The sequence below is a fragment of the Hyla sarda genome, chromosome 1 (genome assembly GCF_029499605.1).
Source record: "Hyla sarda isolate aHylSar1 chromosome 1, aHylSar1.hap1, whole genome shotgun sequence".
NCBI classification, from domain to species: Eukaryota; Metazoa; Chordata; class Amphibia; order Anura; family Hylidae; genus Hyla; species Hyla sarda.
This window is the reverse complement of record NC_079189.1, coordinates 266,125,805-266,152,163: the sequence shown is the minus strand read 5'-3', so window position 1 is coordinate 266,152,163 and position 26,359 is coordinate 266,125,805. Positions and strand designations below refer to the sequence as shown.

The following is a 26,359-nucleotide window of genomic DNA, read 5'->3' as shown; positions in this document are numbered from 1 at the left end:
TCAGAAGGGAAGGAGCGACAATAGGATTTTGGAGAGTGAGTTTTTCTGAAATGGTTTTTGGGGGGCATGTCACATTTAGGAAGTCCCTATGGTGCCAGAACAGCAGGAAAAAAAACACATGGCACACTATTTTGGAAAACTACACTCCTCAAGGCACGTAACAATGGGTCCAGTGAGCCTTAACACCCCACAGGTGTTTGAAGACTTTTCGTTAAAGTTGGATGTGTAAAGGATTTTTTATTTTTTTTCACTAAAATGCTAGTTTTCCCTCAAATGTAAAATTTTTACAAGGGATAATAGGACAAATGTCCCCCAAAATTTGTAACCCCATCTCTTCTGAGTATGGAAATACCCCATGTGTGGACGTCAAGTGCTCTGCTGGCGCACTACAATGCTCAGAAGAGAAGAAGCGCCATTGAGCTTTTGGGAAAAAAAAAAATAGTTTGGAATGGAAGTCCCCCGTGCATTTACAAAGTCCCCCGTGGTGCCAGAACAGTGGACCCCCCCCCACATGTTATCCTATTTTGGAAACTACACCCCTAACAGAATTTAATAAGGGGTGCAGTGAGTATTTCCACCCCACTGGCGTTTGACAGATCTTTGGAACAGTGGGCTGTGCAAATGAAAAATGAAATTTTTCATTTTCACGAACCACTGTTCCAAAAATCTCTCAGACACCTGTGGGGTGTAAATGCTCACTGTACCCCTTATTGCATTACGTGAGGTGTGTAGTTTCCAAAATGGGGTCACATGTGGGGGGCATTGTTATGGCACTATGGGGGCTTTGTAAACACGCGTAGCCTTCAATTCCGGCAAAATTTTCTCTTCAAAAGCCCAATGGCGCTCCTTCTCTTCTGAGCATTGTGGTTCGCCTGCAGAGCACTTTACATCCACACATGGGGTATGTTCTTACTCAGAAGAAATGGGGTTACAAATTTTGGGGGGCTTTTTTTTCCTATTTTCCCTTGTTAAAATGAAAAATTTAGGGTAACACCAGCATTTTAATGAAAAAAATTTTTTTTTTCATTTTTCCATCCAACTTTGAAGAATTGTCATTAACCTCTTCAGGACGCCAGGCGTATGCATACGCCCTGCATCCAGAGTCCTTAAGGACATGGGGCGTATGCATACGCCCGTGGGAATTCCGGTCCCCACCGCTAGCCGGTTGGGGACCGGACCGGGATGCCTGCTGAAATCATTCAGCAGGCACCCCGGCACATCGCCAAGGGGGGTCCTGAGACACCCCCCCATGTCGGCGATCGGTGACCCGATCACCCGGAAAATAAGGATGATCGGAGCTGTCAGTGACAGCCCCGATCATCCTGAGGGATAGGAGCAAGGTCGCAGTGCTGTGATCTCCTCCTATCCCCTGCCATTGGTCAGAACTTATTCTGACCAATGGCAGCGCAGGACAGTGGATTGTCGGGCAGAACGGGGGGAAAAGATGGAGGCCGATACCTGCAAAGAAGATGCGTGGGGACAACTGATCGTCGCTGGAGACAGCGGAGATCACGGCGCACGTAGAGAAACGACGGCGGGGGGGGGAGGGGAAGGAAGGGGGGATGTAAGCGATCTTTACTACTGCCCTTCCTAGTGGGTGCCAAACTGCAACTCCCAGCATGCCCATGTCTGGGCATGCTGGGAGTTGTAGTTTTGCAACATCTGGAGGGTCACAGTTTGGAGACCACTGTTACAGTGGTGCCCAAACGGTAGCCCTCCAGCTGTTGCCAAACTACAACTCTCAGCATGCCTAGACTGCCCAGGCATGCTGGGAGTTGTAGTTCTGTAACATCTGTCCCTTCAGATTTTGCAATTTTCATGACATTTTTGAAAATTGCTGCTGTACTTTGAAGCCCTCTAATTTTTTCAATAAGTAAAAATATGTCCATTTTATGATGCCAACATAAAGTGGACATATTGTTTTTGTGAATAAAAATAACATTTATTCGGAATATCCATTTGCCTTACAAGCAGAGAGCTTCAAAGTTAGAAAAATGCATGAAATTTGGGGATTTTTCACCAAAAAAGGATGCAAGTAACGACGAAAATTTACCACCAAAATAAAGTAGAATAGGTCACGAAAAAACTCTCTCAGAATCAGAATATTCGGTAAAAGCGTTTTAGAGTTATTAATGCGTAAAGCGACGGTGGTCAGAATTGCGAAAAAGGGCTCAGTCCTTAAAGGGGTTCTCCGGTGCTTACACATCTTATCCCCTATCCAAAGGATAGGGGATAAGATGCCTGATCGCGGGAGTCCTGCCGCTGGGGACCCCCGTGATCTTGCACGCGGCACCACGTTTGTAATCTGTCCCCGGAGCGTGTTCGCTCTGGGTCTGATTACTGGCGACCACAGGGTCGGTGGAGTGTAACGTCACGCCTCCGCCCCCGTGTGACGGGGACTGATTACAAACGGGGTGCTGCGTGCAAGATCACGGGGGTCCCCAGTGGCGGGACTCCCGCGATCAGGCATCTTATATCCTATCCTCAGTAATATCTGTACCCCTGTTCATGATATTTAGAGATTCTCTGGTGTCTGGTATTGTGCCAAGGGACTGGCGCAAGGCGAATGTGGTGCCAATCTTCAAAAAGGGCTCTAGGTCATCGCCAGGCAATTATAGACCGGTAAGTCTAACGTGCATTGTGGGTAAATTGTTTGAAGGACTTATAAGGGATTACATACAGGAATACATAGGGGATAATTGTATTATAAGTGATAGCCAGCATGGGTTTACTAAGGATAGAAGTTGTCAAACCAATCTAATTTGCTTTTATGAAGAGGTGAGTAGAAGCCTTGACAGAGGAATGGCTGTGGATATAGTGTTTCTGGATTTTGCTAAAGCATTTGATACTGTCCCTCATAGACGTCTGACAGGTAAGTTAAGGTCTTTGGGTTTGGAAATTTTAGTTTGTAACTGGATTGAACACTGGCTCATGGATCGTACCCAGAGAGTGGTGGTCAATGATTCGTACTCTGATTGGTCCCCGGTTATTAGTGGTGTACCCCAAGGTTCTGTACTGGGCCCGCTGTTGTTTAATTTATTTATTAATGATATAGAGGATGGTATTAACAGCTCTGTTTCTATCTTTGCAGATGACACCAAGCTTTGTAGCACAGTACAGTCTATAGAGGATGTGCATAAGTTACAAGATGACTTGGATAGACTAAGTGTCTGGGCATCCACTTGGCAAATGAGGTTCAATGTGGATAAATGTAAAGTTATGCATCTGGGTACTAATAACCTGCATGCATCGTATGTCTTAGGGGGGATTAAACTGGCAGAGTCACTGGTAGAGAAGGATCTGGGTGTACTTGTAGATCACAGACTACAGAATAACATGCAATGTCAGGCTGCTGCTTCCAAAGCCGGCAGGATATTGTCATGTATCAAAAGAGGCATGGACTCAAGGGACAGGGACATAATACTCCCCCTTTATAAAGCATTGGTACGGCCTTACCTGGAATATGCTGTTCAGTTTTGGGCACCTGTCCATAAAAGGGACACTGCGGAGTTGGAAAGGGTGCAGAGACGCGCGACTAAACTAATATGGGGAATGGAACATCTTAGCTATGAGGAGCGATTAAAGGAGTTACAATTGTTTAGTCTTGAGAAGAGACGTTTAAGGGGGGATATGATAAACGTATATAAGTATATTAATGGCCCATACAAAAAATATGGAGAAAAACTGTTCCAGGTTAAACCCCCCCAAAGGACGAGGGGGCACTCCCTCCGTCTGGAGAAGAAAAAGTTTAGTCTCAAGGGGCGACACGCCTTCTTTACCATGAGAACTGTGAACTTATGGAACAGTCTACCTCAGGAACTGGTCACAGCAGGAACAATTAACAGCTTTAAAACAGGATTAGATACATTCCTGGAACAAAATAAGATTAATGCTTATGAAGAAATATAAAATCTCATCCCTTCCTCAATATCGCGCCGCACCCCTACCCCTTAATTCCCTGGTTGAACTTGATGGACATATGTCTTTTTTCGACCGTACTAACTATGTAACTATGTAACTATGTCTAAGCTCCGGAGAACCCCTTTAAGGTGAAAAAGGGCTGCTACTAGAACGTCCTGGCACCCTGGGCTTTAGGGACCCAGGACGTACTAGTACGTCCTGGTGTTTCTCCGGTCTCTGCCGCACCCCGGGCAGAGATCGGAAGCGGATGCCTGCTGAAATGCTTCAGCAGGCATCCAGGGCAAATGCCGAGGGGGGCCATGTAGGCCCCCCATGTCGGCGATCGCCGCAAATCGCAAGGGAAATCGTCCTTGCGATCTGCGGCGATACCGGGCTGATCGGGTCTCTGGGACCCGACCGCCCGGTAATTTTGCATGATCCCGGCTGTCACAGACAGCCAGGACCATGCTAACGTATAGGAGCGAGGTGGCAAGCCTGCCACCTTCTCCTATACCCTGCGATTTGTCGGTTAGTTAACCGACCAATCGCAGGAGGGGGGGCGGTTACTTCCTCCCGTCCTGCCCGGCTCCTGGATGTCCGGAGAGGACGGGAGGAAGACCGGAGGACGCGGCGGGGGACGGGGGAGTGCTGGGGACCGGCCCCAGTACTTACCTCGTCCCGGAAGACCTGGATCCCAGCTATGAAGATGGCGGCGGCGGCGGCGGCGACAGGTGAGTATATCTTCAGCCGCGGTCGGGCCCTTAACAGCAATGCACGTCGCCGTAAAGCGACATGCATTGCTGTAATGGGACCCTGTAAACTACAACTCCCAGCATGCCCAGACAGCCCTTGGCGTCTGGGCATGCTGGGAGTTGCAGTTTTGCAACATCTGGAGGTCCTCAGTTTGGAGACCACTGTGCCCTTCCAGATGTTGCAAAACTACACATTCTCAGCATGCCCTTACTGTCCAGGCATGCTGGGAGTTGTAGTTCTGTAACATCTGGCCCTTCAGATGTTGCAGAACTACAACTCCCAGCATGCCTGGACAGTTTTGGCAGACTGGGAGTTGTAGTTTTGCAACATCTGGAGGGCTGCGGCTGGTCCCCAAACTGTTCTCCTCCAGCTGTTGCGTAACCACTACTCCCAATATGCCCTTCGGCTGCCTGGGCATGCTGGGAGTTGTGGTTTTGCAACAACTGGAGGCACACTGGTTGGGAAACATTGTCTGTTTCCTAACTCAGTGTTTCCCAACCCGTGTGCCTCCAGCTGTTGCAAAACTATAACTGCCAGCATGCACTGATAGACTGTGCATGCTGGGAGTTGTAGTTTTGCAACAGCTGGAGGTTACCCCAACCCCCAACCCCCCCCCCCCCCCTGAACGTACAGGGTACATTCACATGGGCAGGGGGCTTACAGTGAGTATCAGGCTGCAAGTTTGCGATGCAGCAAATTTTGCACGGCAGCTCAAACTCGCAGAGGGAAACTCGCTGTAATCCCCCGCCCGTGTGACTGTACCCTAAAAACACTACACTACACTAACACAAAATAAAAAGTATAAAACACTACATATACACATACCCCTACACAGCCCCCCTCCCCAATAAAAATGAAAAACGTCTGGTACGCCACTGTTTCCAAAATGGAGCCTCCAGCTGTTGCAAAACAACAACTCCCAGTATTGCCGGACAGCCGTTGACTGTCCAAGCATGCTGGGAGTTTTACAACAGCTGGAGGCACCCTGTTTGGGAATCGCTGGCGTAGAATGCCCCTATGTCCACCCCTGTGCAAATCCCTAATTCAGGCCTCAAATGCGCATGGCGCTCTCACTTTGGAGCCCTGTCGTATTTCAAGGCAACAGTTTAGGGCCACATATGGGGTATCGCCGTACTCGGGAGAAATTGCCTAACAAATTTTGGGGGACTTTTTCTCCTTTCACTTATGAAAAGGGGAAGTTGGGGTCTACAGCAGCATGTTGGTGTAAAAAAAATTTTTTTTTACACTAACATGCTGGTGTTGCCCTATACTTTTCATTTTGACAAGAGGTAAAAGGGAAAAAAGCCCCCCAAAATTTGTAATGCAGTTTCTCCCGACTACTGAGATACCCCATATGTGGGCGCAAAGTGCTCTGGGGGCGCACAACAAGGCCCAGAAGGGAGAGTGCACCATGCCACCATTAAGTGATTTGCACAGGGGTGGCTGATTGTTACAGCGGTTTTGACAAACGCAAAAAAAAAAAAAAACACATGTGACCCCATTTTGGAAACTACACCTCTCACGGAATGTAATGAGGGGTGCAGTGAGAATTTACACCCCACTGGTGTCTGACAGATCTTTGGAACAATGGGCTGTGCAAATAAAAAATTTTGTACAGCCCACTGTTCAAAAAGTTCTGACAGACACCAGTGGGGGGTAAATGCTCACTGTACCCCTTGTTACGTTCCTCAAGGGGTCTAGTTTCCAAAATGGTATGCCATGTGGGGGTTATTTTGCTGTCCTGGCACCATAGGGTCTTCCTAAATGCGACATGCCCCCGAGCAAAATTTGCTCTCAAACAGCAAAATATGACTCCTTCTCTTCTGAGCATTCTAGTTCGCCCGTAGTGCACTTCAGGTCAACTTATGGGGTACCTCCATACTCAAAAGAGATGGGGTTACAAATTTTGGGGGGTATTTTCTGCTATTAACCCATGCAAAAATGTGAAAATTGGGGGGAAACACACATTTTAGTGAAAACATTTTTTTTTTTTTTTTTACATATGCAAAAGTCGTGAAACACCTGTGGGGTATTAAGGTTCACTTTATTCCTTGTTACGTTCCCCAAGGGGTCTAGTTTCCAAAATGTTATGCCATGTGGATTATTTTTGCTGTTCTGGCACCATAAGGGCTTCCTAAATGCAACATGCCCCCCAAAAACCATTTCTGAAAAACATACTCTCCAAAATCCCTTTGTCGCTCCTTCGCTTCTGAGCCCTCTACTGCGCCCGCCGAACACTTTATATAGACATATGAGGTATGTGCTTAGCCGAGAGAAATTGTGCTACAAACATAAGTATAAATTTTCTCCTTTTACCCCTTGTAAAAATTCTAAAATTGGGTCTACAAGAAAATACGAGTGTAAAAAAGGAAGATTGTGAATTTTCTCCTTCACTTTGCTGCTATTCCTGTGAAACACCTAAAGGGTTAAAACGCTCACTGAATGTCATTTTGAATACTTTGGGGGGTGCAGTTTTTATAATGGGGTCATTTGTGGGGTATTTCTAATATGAAGACCCTTCAAATCCACTTCAAACCTGAACTGGTCCCTGAAAAATAGTGAGTTTGAAAATTTTGTGAAAAATTGGAAAATTGCTGCTGAACTTTGAAGCCCTCTGGTGTCTTCCAAAAGTAAAAACTCGTCAATTTTATGATGCAAACATAAAGTAGACATATTTTATATGTGAATAAAATAAAATAAATATTTGGAATATCCATTTTCCTTACAAGCAGAGAGCTTCAAAGTTAGAAAAATGCAAAATTTTCTAATTTTTCATCAAATTTTGGGATTTTTCACCAAGAAATGGTGACCACAAAATTTTACCACTATGTTAAAGTAGAATATGTCACGAAAAAACAATCTTGGAATCAGAATGATAACTAAAAGCATTCCAGAGTTATTAATGTTTAAAGTGACAGTGGTCAGATGTGCAAAAAATGGCCGGGTCCTGAGGTGTAAAATAGCTGGGTCCTTAAGGGGTTAAAGGGGTACTCCGGTGGTCAACGTGTTTTTCCGTTTTTGACTTACCCTATTTGTTTTGTTTAATTTCTATTCTTGTTGTTTAGCCTACTCTATTTCCGTTCTTTGATGTCTTTTTATCCCCCACTTTGTTTTCCTATCTTTGCTTCTATTTCCTGTTTCTTGCTGTGCTGAAAACTACAAATCCCAGCATGCCACATGCCTTGCTGGTTTGGGGCAGCTCCTTTTTTTTGTTTTGTTTGTTTGTTCTGCCCTTTACCCATCCTACTATTTTCCCGGGTCGGCCCTCTTATACACAGCACACTAATATAATCAGCCCTGGTTGGGATACACTGGCATACACACACAAAAGGGACTACAACTCCCAGCATGTGTCATTCATGAGTCTTCAATCTGTGGTATAACACCAGCATGCTGCCTCTGTAGTCTCCTGGGGGTTGTAGTTCACCACACCTCTGTAGGGCATACACCAGTGTTTCCCAACCAGAGTGCCTCCAGGTGTTGCAAAACTACAACTCCCAGCTGTTTTGCAACAGCTGAAGGCACACTGGTTGGGAAACACTGGTGTAACATGATGTGTATGCTGATTAGGCTAGAACAGTGTTTCCCAACCAGTGTGCCTCCAGCTGTTGCAAATCTACAACTTCCAGCATGCCCAAAGTGTCAGGGCATGCTGGGAGTTGTAGTTTTGCAACAGCTGGAGGCACACTGGTTTGTAAACACTAGCATACACACACACACACACAACAGGGACTACAACTCCCCGCATGTGTCATTCAGGAGTCCCCCCTCCCCTTTCACATATAGAGATCATTCCCAGTATGAGATTTATTCCCCTGCATTCCATACATCCCCAGCCTGTGCACCTTCTCATCCTCCCCTTCAGATAACACTTATCTTCTCTGTAAGGTCCTTCTCCTGTGCAGACCTGCATCCTTAGACTACAGAGCAGGGGAGGTGAGGAGTTGTGTACTCAGCTGGATGGGATGAGGGGGCATGGCTTATTTCTCATGCAGACAAAGAAAAAAAAAAAAAGCTGTGACATCTTGTCCACAACAGACTCAGAACTGTGGACAACAGTAAAAGGAAACCCTGTGAACTACAGAACTTCCTGCCCAACAAAAAGGTAAGAAAAAGACACACATGCTGCCAAAACATATAACACATGTATATTGCAAAAAAAACAAAACTTACAAAGAAGATGCCATATAGTCAAAAAAATTAACCACCGGAGTACCCCTTTAAGGGTTTACACACCTGTGGGGTGTTAAGGCGCACTATACCCCTTGTTACGTTCCGTAAGGGGTGTAGTTTCCAAAATGGGGTCACATGTGGGTATTTATTTTTTTTCGTTTATGCAAATCACCAATTTAGACCTCAAATGTACATAGTGCACTCTCACTCCTGAGCCTTGTTGTGCGCCCGCAGAGCATTTTACGCCCACATATGGGGTATTTCCGTACTCAGGAGAAATTGTGTTACAAATTTTGGGGGTCTTTTTTTCCTTTTAACGCTTGTGAAATTAAAAGTATGGGGCAACACCAGCATGTTAGTGTAAAATGTTTTATTTTTTACACTAACAAGATGGTGTAGCCCCCAGCTTTTTCTTTTCATAAGGGGTGAAAGGAGAAAAAGCCCCCCAAAATTTGTAGTGCAATTTCTCCCGAGTACGGAAATATCCCATATGTGGCACTTAACTGTTTCCTTGAAATACGACAGGGCTCCGAAGTGAGAGAGCGCCAGCTGTTGCTAAATTCCCAGCATGCCTGGACAGTCAGTGGCTGTCCAGAAATGCTGGGAGTTGTTGCTTTGCAACAGCTAGAGGCTCTGTTTTGGAAACACTGCCTTACAATAAGTTTTTCATTTTTATTGGGGGGGGACAGTGTTTTACCCTTTATTATGTGTTAATGTAGTGTAGTGTTTTTAGGGTACATTCGCACTGGAGTTTGCGCTGCAGCGAAAAAATTTGCCGCAGCCCAAACTTGAAGCAGGAAACTTACTGTAAACCTACCCGTGTGAATGTACCCTGTACATTCACATGGGGGGGCAAACCTCCAGCTGTTTCAAAACTACAACTCCCAGCATGTACTGATCACCGAAGGGCATGCTGGGAGATGTAGTTGTGCAACAGCTGGAGGTACGCAACTCCAACTCCCAGAATGCCGAGACAGCTGTTTGCTGTTTGGGCATGCTGGGATTGGCAGTTTTGCAACATCTGGAGGGCCACAGTGATCTCCAAACTGTGGCCCTCCAGATTTTGCAAAACTTCAAATCCCAGCATGCCTAGACAGCAAACAGCTCTTTGGGCATGCTAGGTGTTGTAGTTTTGCAAGATCTGGAGGGATACAGTTTAGAGACCACCCCTGCCACCTCACTCCTAACCCTTCAGGGGGATCGTAGGTGTCTTAGACAACTGCGATCCCCCTTATATTCCGGGTCACCATAGACCTGTAATGACCCAGAATCGCGCAAATCACAAGTGTAAATTCACTTGCGATTTACCGCGATCGCCGACATGGGAGGGTCTGATGACCCCCCTGGGCGTTTGCACGGGATGCCTGCTGAATGATTTCAGCAGGCATCCCGATCCGATCCCCGCCCGGTGGGGGCCGGAATTCTCCATGACGTGTGCGTACGTCATGGGTCCTTAAGTACCAGGGTGTCATGACGTACGCGTACGTCAAGGGTCCTTAAGGGGTTAAAGGGGTGTTCCAGGAAAAAAAAAAAAAATTATATCAACTGGTTCCAGAAAGTTATACAGATTTGTAAATTACTTCTATTAAAAAATCTTAATCCTTCCAGTAGTTATCAGCTGCTAAAGTGAAGTTGTTCTTTTCTGTCTGACAACAGTGCTCTCTGCTGACTCTGCTTGTCTCAGGAACTGTCCAGAGTAGGAGAAAATCCACATAGCTAACCTCTAATGCTGTGGACAGTTCCTGACACAAGCAGAAGTGTTAGCAGAGAGCACTGTCAGAAAGAAAACAACAACTCAACTTCAGCAGCTGATAACTACTGGAGGGATTAAGATTTTTTAATAGAAATAATTTATAAATCTGTTTAACTTTCTGAAGCCAGCTGATATTGAAGAAAGTTTTTTCCTGGAATACCCCTTTAATTTGTCTGTGCATTGTTTCCCCGTCGTCCTGCAGCTTGATGGACAAGCTGGGCTCAGCTTAAACCCCTGAGGAAGTCACAATTTAGTGACGGAATGCGTGGGGTTCCTTTGTGACCCCGTCCTACTTTGCTGTTCCTACGTCTGTGGTTTGCTATCTTTGTGGTATTTTCGTGCATTTTGTTTCTAATATATGCTATGGGAGAAGTTATAATTGACTATTTATCCATATAATGTGTATATTGACATTACTTTAGCTATCTCTTCATATTCTAAATACACCCAACAGATGTTATTAGGTGATATTTGCCACTGTCTTAGAGTGCACAGCAATATATTTAATATCTATCAGAGGACGGGTCTGTGGTGAAAGGGTTCTTGGCCTAGGGCTGGGCGGTATACCGGTTCATACCGAATACCGAAATTTTTGTGCTGCACAATATGAATTTTAACCCATATAACAATACCGGTTTGGCTCTCCCCCTCGGGGATGAATGAATTGTCAGCCCAGTGCTGCGCAGTCCCCACATCGGGGAACTAATCATATGTGACCCGTGAGCGCCGTTATGCCCCCCCCCCCCCAATTAACTATTAGCCGAGCGCTGCGCTGTCCCCATCGGGGTACTACCCACATATATGTCACCCGCAAGCGCTGCTCTCCTCGACCTCCTGCCACCGGCACGGATACTCTATACCAGTGGTCTTCAACCTCCAGATGTTGCAAAACTACAACTCCCAGCATCCCCGGACATCTGGAGGTCCGAAGGTTGAAGACCACTGCTCTATACTGTATCCCTATGCCCCGGCTGCAAAAGGTAAACAAAATAAACTTTAACTCACCTTCCCCGTCGGTCCGGACCAGCTTCCTAGGGAATGGAACGTCAGAAAGCAGTCAGCCTATCACCGGCCACAGCGATGTTCCGCCTTGGCCGGTGATAGGTTGAGCCGGCTTCTTACACGACAGTGGGCTCAGCGTATCACCGGCCGAGGCAGAACATCGCTGCGGCTGGTGATAGGCTGACGGCTGTACGACGTTCACGTCCCCAGGAAGAGCGCAAGGTTGACGTAGGAACATGCGTTAAAGTTTATTTTTGTTTACCTTTTGCATCCCGGGCATAGCGATACTGCACAGTATAGAGTGTCAGCGCCGGCGGACGCAAAAATCAAGAGGACGAGGAGAGCAGCGCTTGCGGGTGACGCGAGTAGTACCCCGATGGGGACAGCGCAGCGCTGGGCTAATAATTAAAAAAAAATTTTGGGGGGGGGGGGGGGGTTAGGGGAATACCGTTATATACCGTGGAACCGCCATAGGTTACAAAAATACCGCAATACACATATTTGGCCATACCGCCGAGCCCTATCTTGGCCCCTCTCCCATGTTGTGTATTGCTCTTGAGGAGCGATTTTAAATGGTTTTAATGCCCTTTGTTACAGATTTTTGTACTCTGTATATGATTGTAATTTAATGAAGGATTTACATATAGAATTATAAGAGAGAAATTGGTGTGCACTTTATACAACAATAGTTCTTCTTGGTATGCTGGGCTCCGCTTACAATCGCCAAGTCCAGCTAAAAAGAAATTGGCATGTGCACCGTATCATGTTCTGGTGCAGGCACAGTAAGCTATTAAAGCCACAGCCTCACTGATAACACTCACCATGTGTGTGTGCGCAGCCAGAATGACAGCAGAGAAACAGATCAAACCTGTCTCTCTGGCAGTACACACGTGCCAGTATGTGATGTAACAAAGCGAGCCCAGCCTGCAAACAGTGAACCCTAGAGTAGAATGGTCCAATAACATTTTTTTTCAGCAAAATAAAGACTGACACTAGTTAAAAAAAAATAAAAAAAGATCAAGTGCAGTATCTGTTCTTATCAGGTAGTCCACTGGTAGGAATGGATGGCCGCATGGAGGAGCAGGTGTACCGGGGTGTTCAGGGGCTGGTGCCACGACACCAGCTCAACGGCTGCCATGATGTGACCTGTTTCCTCCGGGTCTCGCCATGAGGTTGGGGGGTGTAGAGCCGAGGGGAGTGGTGACCCTGAGGTGCCGAAACTCACTTGTCGTTATAGCTCACTGAGTGAACGCGCTGCACCATATACTCTTCACCTTTGGCACTCACCCTTTGTATCTCGGCCTTCTGGCTAGGATCAGGGACATTTTTATAGATCCGGCCGGATGATCGGGCAGTATATCTGCACTCATTCACTTATTATTTTTGTATGTCACTGTGCCACTTTGCATGTTTTGCTTGTACATAGGATTTGTCAGGATGCGGTAGCCCTTCTGGATGTCCCTCCTGGCGGTCTAGGGGAGGTGTGTGAGGCCATTCGGTTCCTCGCCCGGAGGTGAACGGTAGGTAGGTTTGTTGGGGGGGCCTCTCTCCTGTTGGAGAAGGGCTTAGCGATAGACCGCATCCTTTGTGCACATTTTTTTTTTTTTTTTTTGTGTGACACGTTTGCACTTTCACATCATACATTACACACACACACATCACACATACACCATATATACACAACACACATACATCATACATAGACACATGATACATACACCCGCCGCTGCCCCCCCACATCATACATTACATACACCATACACACATCATATATACACATACACTCACACATATGCACACATCATGTATAGACCCGCCGCTGCCCCCTATATCATACATTACATACACACATACACAGACACCATACACACATCATATATACACATGACACATACACCATACATATGCACACATTATACATACACCTGCCGCTGCCCACCCCACATCATACACAGACACAAAACACATGACACATACATATGCACACATCATACATACACCCCCTCATCTAATAATACATTACATGCATATACAACCACCCTTCCCACCGCCTGCATGCTCAGCCTCCTCACCTGAGCCGGTGTGAGGTGAAATCCCCAGCTCGTGCAGTGCAGTCTCCTCACACACGTCCTCTCCCCGCTCTGCATTTTCCCCGTGAATATTTGAAACCTCCAAGTGATAAATGAAGTCCTGTGTAGACAGAGCAGGGGGAAGGGAGAGGCTGTGTGTGGGGGAGGGAGGAGTTGTGTACGTCCTCATTCTCCCCCTGTCTTCCTGTGTTATGCAGAGCTGCGCTCTCCATACTCCGGGGGCGTGGCTTAATTATGTCCAGCAGACGTGCGATCCCCTCACATCGGCTGGGGGGGCTCTGAGCAGCGGCCCCCGGCTACTGAAATCAGCTGGGGGCCGCCACCCCCCCCCCTCCATACATTCTGAGCGCCGGTGTGAGGTGCAGACTTGCATCGGCTCCTGCACCTCACACCGGCATTAAAGAAAAATAAGGGGGACGTCGGTCTGTCCCTGCTAGCCCGATACAGGGCTAAATCTATAAACAATACACCTGCCCGGCGCCCAAAACTACTTGTCCCGGGCGATAGGATTTCCACATCCCTTTATGCCTATAGTGGCCTCATTTTCTAACATATATTTTACATCTACCTTTCTACTGGTATGCTGACGTAAAACACAGACATAATGCTCTTTTCTAATATTAACCCAGCCTTTAACAAGACAGTGATGAATGTCCACTGCACATCTGAAACTTAAAGGGGTTATCCAGCAGCAGAAAAACTATTTCTTCTAAAAACAGCACCATGGGTTGTATGTGGTGTTACAACTAAGCTGCAAAACCCCACCCAGCCTGCAGACAAATGTGGTGCTGTTCCTTGAAGAAATAAGCTCTGTTTTTCTAGTGCTGGATAACCCTTTATATGGTCACATTTCTTACAGTCAGCAACATGTTATGTCTATTATATACTTACCTCATATTGAATGGAGCCATAAGCCGCACCACATACTGTCGGTCTTTGGGAAGTTTTAATTTAGGGATTTTAGATGGATCAAAATCAGGTGGATAATATTTCTAAAAGGTAAAAGACAGAAAAAAGCATTACAAATGACTTATCCTTTCTATTAGTGTATGTTTAAGTGTACATAACTCAGGGCTCGACAAATCCCAAGGTGGCGCCAAGGTTTTTGTCAGCTCTTTCCAGTAGGGGTTGCACATCTTTAAAAAAAATAATAATAATGTTTTAGGCTGAATTCACATCACGTTTTGTCATTACGCCTGCCGGATCCAACTCCGAATCTCATTCACTTAAATGAGCCGACTGGAGTCAGACATTTTTGCCCTGTATCTGGTTTTGTGACCGGACTTAAAACCGTGGTATAATACGGAATAAGTAAAACAGTTTGTTTGATTTTTTTTTTAAAGAGTGACACTAATGACTGTGACACACGGGAGAGATGAGGGGACTCTAATGACTGATCATATAAAGTCCCATTAAGTGACATGCGGCATCCTAGCTTCTAACTTTTTTTGCTGGCTCCTAGATTCATAAACTTTCTAAGGCCAGACATAACTCTTGAGGCCAGTCTGTCTCATCATAGAAATGTTATTGTTGGAGTCTGACAGCTACACCTAACTGGTTTAAGCAATCAATGAAGACACTAGTACTGTAGTCCCCCATTCACTCCTCCTGCTTGCAAGATGAATACCTTCTATATTTTTTGTTTCAAAATTAACTTTCTGCCACTTCTAATCTCAGGACTATTGGCACAAATGACAGCTTATGTCGGATTCCTTGAGCGCTTGCTTACCCTATATATGGTATTAACCCCTTAAGGACTCAGCCCACTTTGACCTTAAGGACCAGGCAAATTTTCATTTTTAGACTTATGATTTTTAGAAAGGGAGGAGGAAAAAACAAAATGCTTTCAATTTTGCATCTACAGTCCCATATTAGGGCTTGTTTTTGCATCACCAATCGTTCTTTGTAATGATATTACTTATTTTACAACAATGTGCTGCGAAAGTAAAAAAGAAAAAAAAACACTTATTTGTGTGGTGAAAAACAAAAAACAAAATGCAATTTTGTCAATTTTTGGGAGCTTCTGTTTCTACGCAGTGCACTTTTCGGTAAAAATGGCACCATATCTTTATTCTGTAGGTCCATACAGCTATAAGAATATCCATACAACTTTAAAAAATATTATAACTGTATGCAACAAAATTTGTATGTTTAAAATGGTCACCTTCTGACCCCTATAACATTTTTATTTTTCCGCATACGGGGCTATATGAGGGCAAATTTTTTTGTGCCGTGGTCAGTAGTTTTAATCAATATCATTGGTGATGATGGGACTTTTTGATCGCTCATCAGACATTTTTTATGGTATATGAAGTGACCAAAAATGTATTTTTTTAGGTATATGTCATCGACCGTGCAGTTTAACTAACCTTACATTTTAATAGTTTGCACATTTAAGCACACGGTGGTACCACATATTTGTTTATTTTTTATTACATTATTTTATTTAACCCGGACTGAGTGTTTTTCCACTTTTGTTTTTTCCTCCTTACCTTTTAAAAATCATAACCCTTTCAAGTATGTACCTAAAAATCCATATGATGGCTTATTTTTTGTGCCAATTCTACTTTGTAATGACATCAGTCATTTTACCCAAAAATCTATGGAGAAAATAAAAATAAAAATCATTGTGCGATAAAATTGAACAAAAAACGTCATTTTGTAACTTTTGGGGCTTGTGTTTCTACGCAGTGCATTACACAGTAAAAACGACATCTTCTCTTTATTCTGTAGGTCCATACGATTATATTGATACCCTACTTATTTATATAGGATTGATTTTGTCTTTCTTCTGTAAATAAATCATAACTACATGCAGAAAAATGTATACGTTTAAAATTTAAAATCTTCTGACCCCTATAACTTTTTATTTTTCTGCGTGCTTGGCGAGGGCTAATTTTTTGCGCCGTGTTCTGAAGTTTTTATTTGTACCATTTTTATTTTGATCAGACTTTTTGATCGCTTTTTATTCATTTTTTTTATGGTCCAAAAAGTGAACCAAAATATGCCATTTTGGACTTTGGAATTATTTTGCCCATATGCCATTCACCGTGCGGTATAATTATCAATGCATTTTAATGGTTTGGACATTTACGCGTGCAGCAACACCACATGTTAATTTTTATGTTGATTTACACAGCTTTTTTTTATGGGAAAAGGGGGGTGATTCAAACTTTTATTAGGGGAGGGGTTAAATGATCCTTAACTTTTATTTTTTGCAATGTCATAGGGGGGCTATAACACTGCACACACTGATCTTTTAGCATTGATAAGTGTTGCGCTTGACTGCTCCTGCCTGGATCTCAGGCATGGAGCAGGCATTAAAGGGGTATTCCGCCCCTAGACATCTTATCCCCTATCCAAAGGATAGGGGATAAGATGTCAGATCGCCGCGGTCCCGCTGCTGGGGACCCCCGGGATCCCCGCTGCGGCACTGCGCTATCATTACAGCACAGAGCGAGTTCGCTCTGCACGTAATGATGAGCGGTACAGGGGCCGGAGCATTGTTACGTCACGGCTCCGCCCCTCGTGATGTCACAGCCCGCCCCTTTCAATACAAGTCTATGGGAGGGGGCGTGGCAGTCGTCACGCCCCCTCCCATAGACTTGCATTAAGGCGACGGGCCGTGATGTCACGAGGGGCGGCGCCATGACGTCACGCTGCTCCGTCCCCCGTATCGCCCATCATTACGCACAGAGCGAACTTGCTCTATGCTGTAATGATAGCAGGGTGCCGCAGCGGGTATCCCGGGGGTCACCAGCAGCGGGACCGCGGCGATCTGACATCTTATCCCCTATCCTTTGGATAGGGGATAAGATGTCTAGGGGCGGAATACCCCTTTAAGGGGGTGGGGCGTGACATCACTGGCAACGGAGTCGCAACGTGACGATGCTCCGTTCCCTGCATCGCCCCATCATCATGCACAGAGCCAGTGTGCTCTGTAGTGATGACGGCGGGGTGCTGCTGCAGAGACCAGCGGTGGTACCCCCGCGATCAGACATCTTATGATTTGGATAGGGGATAAGATATCCCAGGCAGAGTACCCCTTTAAGAGGCAAAAAGTAGCACAATAATGGAAAAGTATATAAACATTTTATTCGTATTGACCCACAGAAAAAAAAGAGTGTACAGTAGGGCTGCATGATTTGGGAAAAATGTGCGATTGTGGAGCTAAATATTGAGATAGCGATATGCAATTGTAATATAATAAACAAATGGTGATATTCCCCCACTTCATGTCCAATCCCCTTATTTCATATAGCCAACCCGCCCCATTTCATGTAGAGGGGATAGGATACGAAATGGGGAGAAATGAGCTTAACCCCCTTAACAACTAAGGACGTATATTTAAATCCTCCGCCGGCTCCCGCGATATGCCGCGGAGTCACGCGGTGTCCCCGCGGCATGTCGGGTCAGTCCCGGCGGCTATAAACGGCCAGGACCCGCGGCTAATAAAGGACATCAGCGATCGCGGTGATGCCCTTTATTAACCCTTCAGACGCAGCTATCAAATCTGACCGCCGCGTGTGAAAGTGAAAGTATTCCGGCTGCTCAGTCGGGCTGTTCGGGACCAAGGCAGTGAAATCGCGGCGTCCCAAACAGCTTACAGGACACCGGGGGGCCCTTACCTGAGATTCAGGCAGGAGCAGTCAAGCGCCGATAACACTGATCACAGGCGTGTTAATACACGCCAGTGATTTGTGTAAAAGATCAGTGTATGTAATGTTATAGGTCCCTATGGGACCTAAAACACTGCAAAAAAAAAAAAAGTAAAAAAAAAAAAAAAAGTGTTCATAAAGATCCTTTAACCCCTTCCCTAATAAAAGTTAGAATCACCCCCCTTTTCCCATAAAAAAATAAAACAGTGTAAATAAAAATAAACATATGTGGTATCGCCGCGTGCGTAAATGTACGCACTATAAAAATATATTGTTAATTAAACCGCACGGTCAATGGCATACACGCCATTCCAAAGTCAAATAAAGCGTATTTTTGGTCACTTTTTATACCATTAAAAAATTAATAAAAAGTGATCAAAAAGTCCGATCGATAAAAACTTCAGATCATGGTGCAAAAAAAAAAGAGTCCTCATTACGCCCTGTATGTGGAAAAATAAAAAAGTTATAGGGGTCAGAAGAGGACATTTTTAAACGTATACATTTTCCTGCATGTAGTTATGATTTTTTCCAGAAGTACGACAAAATCAAACCTATATAAGTAGGGTATCATTTTAATCATATGGACTTACAGAATAATGATAAGGTGTAATTTTTTTTCCAAATATGCACTGCGTAGAAACGGAAGCCCCCAATAGTTACGAAATAGCGTTTTTTCTTCGATTTTGTCGCACAATGATTTTTTTTTTCCCTTTCGCCGTGGATTTTTGGGTAAAATGACTAAAGTCACTGCAAAGTAGAATTGGTGACGCAAAAAATAAGCCATAATATGGATTTTTGGGTGGAAAATTGAAAGGGTTATGATTTTTAAAAGGTAAGGAGGAAAAAACTAAAATGCAAAAACTGAAAAGCCCTGCGTCCTTAAGGGGTTAAAGGGGTACTCCGGTGGAATAATTTTTTTTTTTTTTTTTTTTTTTTAAATCAACTGGTGCCAGAAAGTTAAACAGATTTGTAAATGACTTCTATTAAAAAAATCTTAATCCTTCTAGTACTTATAGCTGCTGAATACTACAGATGAAATGGTTTTCTTTTTGGAACACAGAGCTCTCTGCTGAAATCATGACCACAGTGCTCTCTGCTGACATCTCTGTCCATTTTAAGAACTCACCAGAGTAGAAGAAAATCCCCATAGCAAACATATGCTGCTCAGGACAGTTCCTAAAATGGACAGAGATGTCAGCAGAGAACACTGTGGTCCAAAAAGAAAAGAATTTCCTCTGTAGTATTCAGCACCTAAGTAGTACTGGAAGGATTAAGATTTTTTAATAGAACTCATTTACTAATCTGTTTAACTTTCTGGCACCAGTTGATTTAAAAAAATAAAAAAAGGTTTCCACCGGAGTACCCCTTAACCCCTTAAGGACTCAGCCCATTTTGGCCTTAAGGACTCAGACAATTTAATTTTTACGTTTTCATTTTTTCCTCCTCGCCTTCTAAAAATCATAACTCTTTTATATTTTCATCCACAGACTAGTATGAGGGCTTGTTTTTTGCGCGACCAGTTGTCCTTTGTAATGACATAACTCATTATATCATAAAATGTATGGCGCAACCAAAAAACACTATTTTTGTGGGGAAATTAAAACGAAAAACGCAATTTTGCCAATTTTGGAAGGTTTTGTTTTCACGCCGTACAATTTATGGTAAAAGTGACGTGTGTTCTTTATTCTGAGGGTCAATACGATTAAAATGATACCCATTATTATATACTTTTATATTATTGTTGCGCTTAAAAAAAATCACAAACTTTTTAACCAAATTAGTACGTTTATAATCCCTTTATTTTGATGACCTCTAACTTTTTTATTTTTCCGTATAAGTGGCGGTATGGGGGCTCATTTTTTGCGCCATGATCTGTACTTTTTTTTGATACCACATTTGCATATAAAAAACTTTTAATACATTTTTTATAATTTTTTTTTTAATAAAATGTATTAAAAAAGTAGGAATTTTGGACTTTTTTTTATTTTTTTTCGTTCACGCCGTTCACCGTACGGGATCATTAACATTTTATTTAAATAGTTCGGACATTTACGCACGCGGCGATACCAAATATGTCTATAAAAAAATTTTTTACGCTTTTTGGGGGTAAAATAGGAAAAAACGGACGTTTTACTTTTTTATTGGGGGAGGGGATTTTTCACTTTTTTTACTTTTACATTTTTTTTTTACACTTGAATAGTCCCCATAGGGGACTATTCATAGCAATACCATGATTGCTAATACTGATCTGTTCTATGTATAGGACATAGAACAGATCAGTATTATCGGCGATCTTCTGCTCTGGTCTGCTCGATCACAGACCAGAGCAGGAGACGCCGGGAGCCGAACGGAGGAAGGTGAGGGGACCTCCGTGCGGCGTTATGAATGATCGGATCCCCGCAGCAGCGCTGCGGGTGATCCGATCGTTCATTTAAATCGCGAACCGCCGCAGATGCCGGGATCTGTATTGATCCCGGCACCTGAGGGGTTAATGGCGGACGCCCGCGAGATCGCGGGCGTCGGCCATTGCCGGCGGGTCCCTGGCTGCGATTAGCAGCCGGGATCAGCCGCGCATGACACGGGCATCGCTCCGATGCCCGCGGTTATGCTTAGGACGTAAATGTACGTCCTGGTGCGTTAAGTACCACCTCACCAGGACGTACATTTACGTCCTGCGTCCTTAAGGGGTTAAATTCCTCCTCCACATTTCACATGCCTGGTATAGTAAATCTGCACACTCTCCAGCACTGTTGTGTTGCTCTATAGTGCAGCGCCACCATGTGCGAGGGAGCACTGGGAGTAAGTGAATTCCCTGAAGGGCAGGGAGGGGGTTCATTTTTCTCTCCTCACTTTAATAAAGGCTTGTTTTCTGCGCCACCAATTGTACTTTGTTTTACCATTTGAGTAAACTGAGCAATGTCATTACAAAGTTTTCTTTATATTTTTGGGGAGAAACTGGGAAAAAACAAATTCAGCAACTTTTCTTTTTTTGGGGGGGGGAGGTGGGGTTATTATACGCAGTGCACTTTTCGGTGAAAATGACATTATCTTTATTCTGCAGATCCATACAATTACAGAGATACCCAATTTATATAGGTTTTATTATAATTTATTACCTAAAAAATACTTTTTGTAAAAAAAAAAAAAAAAAAAAAATTATATATATAAATAATAAGTGTGCTTAAATTATCCCGTTCTGACCCCTATAAACTTATTTTCCCATATACAGGGCTGTATGAGGGCTTATTTTTTGTGCCATGATCTGTAGGTTTTATTGGGACAATTTTTGTTTTGATGAGATTTTTGATCACTTTATATTAACTTTTTTCTAGTATATGAAGAGGACAAAAAGTAGCAATCTGGGTATTTTTTTTTTTTTTTTAATTCCCGTTTTCTCCATTGACTGTGCTATTTTAATGCCACATGTTTGTTTATTTTTGTTTACATTATTTAATGTAAAAAATTGGGGGGGGGGGAGAGGGGTTAATTTAACCACTTAAGGACCAAGGGCGTACAGGTACGTCCTTGGTCCTGCTCTCCTGATATAACGCGGGGTTACACAGTAACCCTGCGTCATATCACGGCGGGCCCGGCGTCATAGTGAAGCCGGGACCCGCCTCTAATAGCGCGCAGCGCCGCGCAGCGCTATTAACCCTTTAGCCGCGTGCTCAGAGCTGAAGCGAAAAGTGAAACTGAAAGTGGCCGGCTAGCTCAGTCGGGCTGTTCGGGATAGCCGCGGCTAATCGCGGCATCCCGAACAGCTGACAGGACAGCGGGAGGGCCCCTACCTGCCTCCTCGCTGTCCGATCGCCGAATGACTGCTCAGTGCCTGAGATCCAGGCCTGAGCAGTCATGCGGCAGAATCGTTGATCACTGGTTTCTTATGAGAAACCAGTGATCAATGATGAAGATCAGTGTGTACAGTGTTATAGGTCCCAATTATCATGATTCGACATGGATTGCAATATATTGTGCAGCATCAAAACGAAACCTTGCAAAATTGCGGTTTTCTTTAAAATTTCCCCGCACAATATTTTTGGGGTTTTGCCATACATTTTATGGTTAAAGAAAATAATAAATAAAAAAAACAAGTGATGGTGGTGCAAAAAAAAAAAACACAAGCCCCCATATGGGTCTGTGGATGAAAACATAAAAGTTATGATTTTTAGAAGGCGAGGAACACAAAAACTTAGATGCAAAAATAAAATTGAGTCCTTTAAGGGAACCAATCATCAGATTTTACCCTATATAACGCTTTGCAAAGCGTTATATAGGGTAAAATCTTTATTTTCACTATCCTCGGGGGATGCTCCTGCCCCCAGGGCTTGGGAAGATATGAAGTTATTAACTACTCACCGCCGCCGGCGTAAGTAGTGACCTGGGCGGGAGCAACGCCCCCTCCGATTGATTGATGGGCCGCGTCATCACTCTGCTCCTTCTGTTTAGAGAGCGGAACAATGACGCGGACCATCAATCAAGCGGAGGGGGCGTCGCTCCAGGACGAAGAATGGGAGTAGATGAGAAGAGCTCCCCACCCAGGTGACTACTTACGGCGGCGGCGACTAGTTTATAACTTCATATCTTCACCATCCCTGTGGGCAGGAGCATCCCCCGGGAATGGTGAAAATAAAGATTTTACCCTATATAACCCTTTGCAAAGCGTTATATAGGGTAAAATCTGATGATTGGTTCCCTTTAAATGGTCACTGTCAGATGCAAAAACGTTTTATATGTTATAAAGCATGCAAAACTAATAGGTTTTGCAATTGCTTTCATTAGAAAATTTTCAGTATTTCATACTGAAAAAGCCAGTGAAACAACTGCTTGGACACATACTAGTCCAGCTGTGTACATGCGTCATCACCTATGTCATGGACACACTTCCTTGATTGACAGCTGTGAGCGCAGGGCTCAGAGCTCGAGGAGAAATCCTCCCACAGTCAGTTTGTGTCCCGCTACTGTCAGTGAGGACAAGCTGGGAGTTGTAGTTTTTCCGTTTTGCTAATGCTAGGGGAGATGTGAGCAGACAGCATACTGAGGGAGGGGGCGGAGACTTGCACAGTGAGGCCACGCCCCCTCCCTTTGAGAGGAATTCAGACTAGTGAGCTAAACTAAAAGTGTAATAAAAAAATAAATAAAGGTACCAGACACATAAAAATTAGATGTACATGGTCAGGATCAGGTACTGAGTGATATATTTAAAAAAAAAAAAAGTCAAAATGGGCTGTGCCTTTAGGGTACAGTCACACGTACGCAGATTTGATGCGCAGGATATGATTAGGGCTGGGCGGTATGACCAAATGTGTGTATCACGGTATCTATGTAACTTTTGGCACTTCCACGGTATATAACGGTATTTCCTTCTCCTCCCCTCTGCCCCCCCCCCCCAAATTAATTATCAGCCCAGCGCTGTGCTGTTCTGCCCCCCCCCAATTAATTATCAGCCCTGTGCTGCCCCCAACGGGGTAAATACATGTCACCCGCAAGCGCTGCTCTCCTCGTGCTGTTTGTTGCGGCCGCCAGCACTGACACTATACTGTGCGGTATCCCTATGCCCGGGCTGCAAAAGGTAAATAAAAAAAACTGACACATGTTCCGACGTTGGCCTTACGCTGGGGACGGGAACGTTGGAGAGCCGTCACCCTCTCACCGGCCGCAGCGATGTTCAGCCTCGGCCGGTGATAGGCTGAGCCCAAGGAGCTCTGGCTGGCTCCTTACATGACAGTGGATTTAGCCTATCACCGGTTGAGGCTGAACATCGCTGCGGCCAGTGATAGGCTGATGGCTCTCTGATGTTCCCGTCCCAAAGAAGCAGATGAGGCCGGTACCGGACTAACGGGAGGTAAGATAATGTTTATTTTGTTTATTTTTTTGAGGGATAGCACACAGTATAGAGCAGTGGTCTTCAACCTGCGGACCTCCAGATGTTGCAAAACTACAACTCCCAGCATGCATGCTGAGAGTTGTAGTTTTGCAACATCTGGAGGTCCGCAGGTTGAAGACCACCGGTATAGAGTGTCAGCCCCGGTGGCTGCAACAAACAGGAGGACGAGGAGGGCAGCGCTTGCGGGTGACATGTCAGCTTTTACTCCGATAGGGACAGCGCTGGGCTGATAATTAATTTGGGGGGGGGGGGGGGCAGAATAGCGCTAGCGGGCAACATATGATTAGTTCCCCGATGTGGGGATTCATTCATTAATTCCCGAGGGGGAGGGGCCAAACCGATATTGCGGTATTGGTTAAAATTCATATCGTGCAGCACAAAAATGTCGGTATTCGGTATGAACCGGTATACCGCCCAGCCCTAGATAAGGTACACAGGATGTTCTGCTGCAGATTTCAATGTAAACTAAATGACTGAGAACAACTTCTAATCTACAGTTACAAATCTTGTGCATCAAATCTGCGCAGAATCCTGTATGTGTGAACGTAACCTAAATGCATTAAACAGATCCTATATTATTAGTCTATGGGTGACACATGCCACCATTAGGCATTTTATCATGGTCTCAGTTTGTAGTATACAGCAGGAGCTTATCCTGATGTCTATGCAAAACAGAGAGGGGGGGAGAGAGAGAGAGAGACTACACTATTCTATGCCACAAATAGAAGGCACGCCATTGTAATGCATGTCTGCTCTATTGAGCCCTATGGACACACTGTGGGAGACATTTTTGCAGGTATTCTGATATTCACAAGAAGTGTTGTCCTATGTTTTTCCCTCACACCAAACATTCACATGCACAGCTGGCACTGGGAACACTGCTGGCCTAATTTCCCTGTATGTGTGGCCTGAGGTCCTCCAGAAAAGAGGAGTTATGCGCTCTTCTTAGACAAATTCTGTACTCCGCAGAGAACGAGAGCGATACAAGCTGTCTCCGCTGCCTGCTGGAGAGTGTGCGAGCGTGTCTGCCTGAGACAATCCTATTATGGAGGTCGTGTCCGTGCACACAGCCGCGTACACTCCGCAGGCTGCACGATGTCTGACAACACCAAAACTTACATTTAAAACTTTACGCTCCGACATTGTTGCTCTTCAAGATCCTCTTGGTCGCACAGAATCCACCTCACGGTGCGCCAGCCCCTGTCATCGTGGGCGTATCCCTTTAGTCCAGCGAACTTCTGCTACAATGTTCTCGTGCCGCCGCCGCCGCCATTTTCTCGAAGATCAAGTCAATCTATAATGAATATGTGTGGATGATGTCTGTGCACTCCTTAAGCGGAAATGTATCATTGTATTTTTATATTATTATTATTATTTTTACATTTTTTACTTTCGAATATCGTACAAAAAGTTACAAACCCCTCCAACACTGCAAAACTAAGCCAGCACAGTGCTGGCTTACAAAACTGCCTTTGGTGAGCATGTTTAACCCCTTAAGGACCCAACCCATTTTCACCTTAACCCCTTAAGGACCAAGTGTTTTTGCTCTTTCGTTTTTTCCTCCTTACCTTTTAAAAATCATAACCCTTTCAATTTTGCACCTAAAAATCCATATGAGGGCTTATTTTTTGCACCACCAATTCTACTTTGTAATAACATCAGTCATTTTACCCAAAAATCTACAGCGAAATGGAAAAAATATCATTGTGTGACAAAATTGAAAAAATAAACACCATTTTGTAAATTTTTGGCAGCTTCCGTTTCTTTGCCATACAATTGTCGATAAAAATTAGACTTTATCTTTATTCTGTAGGTCCATACGATTAAAATGATACCCTACTTATATAGGTTTGATTTTGACGTACTTTTGGAAAAAATCATAACTACATGTACGAAAATGTATACATTTAAAATTGTCATCTTCTGACCCCTATAACTTTTATTTTTCCGCGTACGGGGTGGTATGAGGGCTATTTTTTTGCGCCGTGATCTGAAGTTTTAATCTGTACCATTTTTGTTTTGATCAGACTTTTTGATCGCTTTTTATTCCTTTTTTTTATGGTATGAAAAGTGACCAAAAATACGCTATTTTGGACTTTGGGATTTCTTTGCGCTTACACCATTGACCGTGCGGTTTAATTTACTA

The 26,359-nt window shown here is 44.4% G+C and overlaps 1 protein-coding gene across 2 annotated transcripts in view; it reads right to left on the bottom strand.

The window, feature by feature from the left end:
- YJU2 (YJU2 splicing factor homolog) overlaps positions 1–25,502 on the bottom strand; it is a 133,943-nt gene extending 108,441 nt beyond the window's left edge. The window contains exons 1-2 of one of the 2 annotated variants that reach the window (XM_056571862.1): positions 25,333–25,502; positions 14,563–14,663 (exon numbers count right to left, since the gene is read on the bottom strand). In XM_056571862.1, coding sequence (XP_056427837.1) covers positions 14,563–14,663; positions 25,333–25,356 — 125 coding nt within the window. In that variant the 5' untranslated portion in view covers positions 25,357–25,502. The remainder of the gene's footprint in view (positions 1–14,562; positions 14,664–25,332) is intronic. The other variant, XM_056571857.1, reaches the window with a different exon arrangement.
- Positions 25,503–26,359: the final 857 nt, after the last annotated feature.